General features: G+C 50.7%; 1 protein-coding gene across 1 annotated transcript in view; it reads right to left on the minus strand.

Moving 5' to 3' along the window:
- Myo1b (myosin IB) overlaps nt 1–6,361 on the minus strand; it is a 202,771-nt gene that overhangs the window by 121,395 nt on the left and 75,015 nt on the right. The window contains exon 4 of the mRNA XM_023712333.1: nt 428–522. Coding sequence (XP_023568101.1) covers nt 428–522 — 95 coding nt within the window. The remainder of the gene's footprint in view (nt 1–427; nt 523–6,361) is intronic.

Raw genomic sequence — 6,361 nt, forward strand, 5'->3', positions numbered from 1 at the left:
GGGGAGGGGGAGGGGAGAAATCTCAAGTCTTCAAATATTAGAAAGGAAGCCTGCGATGGGGGGAATTAAGCACTTTCTGGTGCTTTCTCTCATTTTTAGCAGGGTAAGGTGTGGTTGCAGCCTCCCCAAACTGGAGTCAACTGGCAGTGCTCAGAGAGAAGGCTGACACATTGGGGGGGGGGGGTAACCCTCCCAGCACTATGAGCAGGCACTGGAAGGCCCAGGATCCAGCACGAAACCCCACCCGCGGGTGAGGTGGAGACCCTGCCGTCCCCAGGTCCTTCTGCGATGAAGGAGGCGGCGCCCCACCACGCACGACGTCAGCAGGTGCAGTCGCAGCACTCGCAGCGGCCGTCGGGGCTCCGCCCCTCTGTGCGGGCGCACTCACGTCCTCCTGGGAAGGCAAGCTTGCTCCACCGAGCCTCACCTGTCTTTCCTGCTCCGCTCTCCCCAGTGATGAGGATGCACTGGTCCTTGTCTTGATCACGGAGGGATCTGTAGGCCTCGTCGGACAGGGCGAAGCTGCAAGGGAAAGGAGAACAGACCTCAGGACAAGACTCTCGCCGCGCAGCAGGCTCCTCCGGGCCGCCCAGCCGCCTGGGCAGCAAGCAGCGCGTCACGCCGCATTGTCCTCAGACTTCATACAATCTGCAACTCCACCTCTCCTGGCCCACGATGCCTCCTCAGATGATCCACGAACCAAAACGGCACCCGTCTATCGCGCCACACAGTCCTGTTATGTAACCCCCGCGCTATCAGGCTGCTCTCGGAATTCAGACAGCCAAGGAGAAAATGCTGCGCCTCACACGACCACAACAGGACGACAACGTTGAGATTTTCGGGGCAATTCACGGAGCTTCAGTACAAGGCAAAAGCAGCCTTTCCAAACGCTAGAAAAATGCTGCCAGGGGCTGGGGAGATAGCTCAATAGAATAAGCGCTTGCCTGGCAAGTGCAAAGACCTGAGTTCAATCCCCGGTTCTGCAAAAAAAAAAAAAAAAAAAAAAAAAATCGCAAACAGCTCATGTCACCCTCACACAGCTAAATACACAACTAACACCTTTACAGTGAACGATGGGAGCTGAGGTGCACCGCCACCACGGGACTTGCCACGGTTCCTCAGGCCCGGCCCTGGCTTCTGACCTGGACTTGGCGTGACAGGGCTCCCTCCCAAGGAGACAAGGTCAGGCACCTGCGGCCTTCCCCTTCTCAAAATGTGCTAATGACATGAATCTTGCCTCTTCTAGCTAACTGAAAAATACTTCTGACAATAGTACATTTAAAATAGGTAAAGTTCCTCTTTTAATTCGGCCCTTCAGGTAGTTACTAAGAATCTGACATGTGGGAACATGGTGGGAACACGCACACAGCTCCACATCTTACATGAGTTCTCAGTCAAAACTAAGGAAACAAGCAGGACATGCAGTCACTAAGTGCAGCCCCATGCTAAAGATAAAGGCAAAGCGCTACCCAAGACAAGAAGCTGGCTGGGTCCTCCCCAGGGGAGGAAGCGCAAGGCGAAGGGCTCAGAGCTCAGGGACGTGAGGGGCGAAGGGCAGCTCTGGGCGGAGGCCAAGGGAAGGAGGAGCAGGCAGGAGCGATGCCCTAGAGAGGGGAGCAATTCCAAATTAAAGGCAGAGGAGATCAGGAGCCAACCACAGGGCGCAAGTGGGGTGGCGACATCAGACAACAAGGAGAACCAGGAGCGGGGACTCACCAGGTGCCACAGCCATCCCGCCTCTGCGGTTTCTCACCATTTTCAACCTCACAAGCCCAGCACGAAGCCAGGGCATGACTGTCAGAGCCACACAGCCAGGGTGATGGCAGCATGGGGACAGAACTGAGCCCTGATCTTGACTCCCAGTGCTCTGTATTACTGGGAGTCACCGGGGACACGGCACCTGTGACAGAGCGCTGTGTGAGACAAGGAGACTGGTGGGGCCTCGGTTCCAGGGAGAACTCACACATGGCCGCCACACCGCAGAGGTTTTCTATGGCAGCGGGGACATGGGCTTCTCTTCACAAGGTGTAGGTACTATTTCTCCATACCTCAAATCTGCCAGGTGAGGGGAGGGAGGTGACCTCACAGTCATAACTTGATTCTGGGGAAGTGGGGGCCAGTACTGGGAATGAACAAGGCTTCAACACTAAGCTGCGGCCCTTGCCATTTTATTGTTTATTTTGAGACAGGGCCTCTCTGTGTTGCCTGGACTGAGCCTAAATTTGTGATCCTCGGCCTCCCACAGTGCTGCCATGACAGGTGTGCGCCACACCCAGCTGAGATCCTATTCCACAGAGCTCTTCAAAGCACGTGTTACCCTCCTTCAGAGCAACCACTGTGAGAGGTGATGTGACCTCAGAAGGGTCACAACCAGACCCCAAAACTATTGTGAATCCTACCATGTTCTCCCACAATGCTGTGGGTGTACCTACCTTCCCGCTGGACTACCCTAAAACCCTACAGGAGACCTGCCCCCTCGCCTTGTTTGCAGCCATCCTGTCCCACGCCAATGTGGCCTTTCATGTAGCAAAGAATCTGAGTGCATCTGATGAGTGAGTGTGTGAACAAGAGGAGGAGAGACCAACAGAAAATGTAATGAGATGTCTGGCACCCAGGGTCTTCTGCAAGTGACAGTCGCTCTAGTGTGTTTGTCTACACAGTGCCCACAGATCTGTTCCAGTCCCTCAAGGTCAGTCATCCGTTTGCTACATAACCAAAGCTTGTTCCAGATCCAGGTGGGCTCTCTGGTGGCCTCTGATTACCAGAGGAAGCGTGCCCCCGCCCTGCACCACTAGGAAGTGAGAAAGGTGGGGCATGGAGGCACAAGACCTCCAGCTCACTGGGCCACAGACTCCACCTCGCCCACTCCGTGGCCGAACTTCCCATGCAGAATGGGAGGATGCGGCCAAAGCATACCAGGATGCTCTGGAAGTGTCAGCCCCGAATAAGCGTCAGAGCACCTCATGTGACTGGTTATCTTCTGGCCTCCTGCAAGAACACAGGCTGCTCCAGGGCAGAGGCTTCCTCTCCAAGTGATCTCTGCACACAGAACTGTATGCATGAAATATAATCAGTGTTAATTTAGGGATGAAAGCTCAGATGGAGTCTCTCCAGGTCAGGGCAAAGCCCCTTACAGCCGTGAGCTCCGAGAAGCACGGTAAACACTTGAAGTTGATCTAAGACCTCCCTGTGGGGAAGGCAACTACTGCTTGGACTTGCTTTTTATTTGCCTTCCTTGACACGGTAGTTCACAGATACCACTTCGGTATCATCTTCGTCAAGCTGTACAGAAAGGCACTTGACAGCTGAGTCCTTCGTGGGCTTTCTGGTACAGGTCACCACATGGGTTTCTGGGGCTGCGATTTAACTCTGTATTTACACCAAACCCAAAGCATTGGCAAGTTACTTCAAATCTGAATAACCCCACAGGACACACACACACACACACACACACACACACACACACAGCTAACACAGAGAGTCGACACCAAATGACACTGCATGTGCCTATCACAAGTCAAAACACCAAAGCAGAATACTGTTATTATTTTTTTTTTGCCTGTACAAATAGAAATGTAGTCAGCACTTGGCAGTCAAGGGGGCTGGCTCTAGCACCTTATCTGACCCCCGCCCCCACCCCATCCACCTGGAAACCAAAATCAGCAGATACTCCAGCCCTGCTACAAAACAGCTCAGTGTATACAGCCTCCACTCAGCTTCCCGGCCACCTGAAGCCATATCTGGATGTCTCATGACACCTAGGACAATGTAAGGGCTATGTTAATGGGTATTATACCACATTGTTTGCTGAATAATGACAGGAACAGAGCCAGCATATTTTAGTACAGTGGATATTCAGTACAATATTTTTGACCAAAAGTTGGCTGAGTCCCTGGCTACAGGGGGCCAACTGCCCTAAGCTACTTAACTATCTTCAAAAACGGGCCGCCTCATCTCACAGAGAGATGTTCCCAACGTTGTCATCTTTAGAAGACAAAGGCTAAAAGAGATTTACTCTTTCAGGGCTCTAGAAAGCCACTGATTTCAAACTGGCATGAAAATTCACCAGTTGAAGTCCTTCAGCCCTGGGAAACCTCGCCTGCTTTATTGAAGCACCATCAAGGGAGGGTAAATGTGACCACATCTACTTGTTCCCAGCCCAGAGCGTCACTTTGCTTTTTGGTTTCTGAAATGGCCAAAGGGAGGACCCCAAGGAACAGAAGCCCCCTCTAACTCTCATCTCTCTCCCTCCCTGGCAACCTAAGCTATAGCCAGGCCGAAGGCCAGTGTTTATATCTATAAACTGAAGCCACATGCCAGTCTTCCAAACCTCTCTGTAATTGCGGAATCTAAATAAATCTTTAGAGAAGTTGTTAGTTGAAACCAGTTGTGACCCATATGCTTCTCGTTATTTTGTGACCATGTCAGCATTGTTATTTACCACACACAGAAATAAATGGTTAATTATAATACAAGGTCGATAGCGTCAGGGGGTAAGAATGATCTCGTGCCCGCCACATCAAGTGCAATCTGGTCCGCTCGGTCTGTCCTCTCGTCGAGCTCTGAGAATAGGGGCAACCTGGGGCATCTGCCTGGCTGGCCCCCTCAGTTCCAGAGCAGGTCCACGGCTGCTCCATGGGAGCCGAACTTCCCCAGCACCAAGTATGTCCACGGTGCACTTCAAACAGCTGCAGCGCTCCCTGAAGCCTCAGGAGCCTGGTGTGGAGCCCTCTGTTATTTTCTGCCCTGGTGGAATGTGGGGCTGCACATTTGCAGAGCCAGGCTGATATTTAGGGTCCTCTGGCATCTTCCTCTGCCCACACTGTTCATCACAGTGGCTCTGCTGCCATGGTCACTGGGGACAGTGGCAGGGCTCCTCCTCCCAACCCCAACTTCTCCACCCTGCCATTTCCTTGCTAAGTTTGTTCCATCTGCAAAGCACAGATGTCTGCCCCGCCTGGGACCTCACCCACCATCACTGCCTAGAGCTTCTGCTCTCCCGAGCACAGCCCTGTCTCAGCCTCTGCCTCTTCCCCAGAAATCATCCTCCAAACCAGGACCGAGGACTGGTAGAGGGGTCTCTGCTGGCCAAAGCACTTAACAGGAGAAACAAAATCTCAGGAACATATCTAAACAGACAACCGATCACACCCCTTTGTTTCCAATGCTCTTTTTATCTAAAGCTCCCAAAGTGCCTGCCTGGCAAGCACAAGGTCCTGAGTTCAATCCCTGGTACCACAATAAATAATAAATAAATAAATAAATAAAGCTCCCAATATGGTATTCCCTTTCATATATCCTGAAGCCCGAAGTACTTTCAAGTCACACCAGGGAAATTCCCCTTCTGAACTCAACCTTCTTCAAATAGCTCAGTCTCAAATTTCTCATCTACAATTGAGAGCTACCAATCTTGGCTATTTCTCTTCCTTTCTAGCTCTGAAATTAAGAATTCCTAAATTAAGTAACTATTAAAGTACGTGTGTTCAAAAAGGAAAACCTAAGCTCCTCATGCTTTCCTGCGTCTAAGTCCACACCGCACCCAACCAAGAGCTAGGAGGCCACAGACAGATGGGGGAGGAGGGCAAGGACACATCTGGAACAGCTTTCTCGGCTGCCTTGTGAGCAGAACCTTCTGTGAGCCTTCCCTGGGACAGATTCCGCAGCTCTCGCTGCGTCTTACCACCGCCTCACCAATCCACAGACATTTGTCCACGGTTTGTTAATCTAGCGTGATACCCTTATGCCAGACTTTTGTGCTAGCCTACCTTGAGGAAGACTTCAGGGAGCAAAAGTTTTTAGTTATTTGTGCTTCTATCCCAGAAAGCCTTCTGGCCTTCGCCTGGGCCAGTGCAAGCAAGGCAAACTCACTTCTCTAGCCAGTACAGCTAGCTGCCCACAGACTGGGCACTTCAGAACATTCCTAACAATCAAGCTTCAAGCAAGGAGAGAGAATCAGAGCAAGCCTTTTTCAAAATAAATAACAGTGGGCAAGACGTACACTATGAATAACGACCTAAGATGAGAATGTGAAAGCAAGCATACAGAATGAGGCTTGGGCAACGGACATATATGGCCTTAATGGGTTACAAGGCTTCTCCACGTCACATAATGTGGTGCAATCTCAACTCTACGTGTATTCTGAAAAATCGGAGATGTTTAAGAATTCCAATAACATCTACCACAAGAATAACAAAGAGTTATAGCCAAAGTAATGAAAAAAAAAATCAAACGGAGTCATAAAAAAATTTAAATAATCCAAAAGAAAGTAGGAAATGAGGAACAAATGTAAAGCGCAGATAGAAAATAAATACTAGGAAACTAAGGCAACAATGTGAAAAAAAAAATCACATTAAGTGTTAAT

The sequence above is a fragment of the Octodon degus genome, unplaced genomic scaffold (assembly GCF_000260255.1).
Source record: "Octodon degus isolate 3935 unplaced genomic scaffold, OctDeg1.0 scaffold00025, whole genome shotgun sequence".
Taxonomy (NCBI): domain Eukaryota; kingdom Metazoa; phylum Chordata; class Mammalia; order Rodentia; family Octodontidae; genus Octodon; species Octodon degus.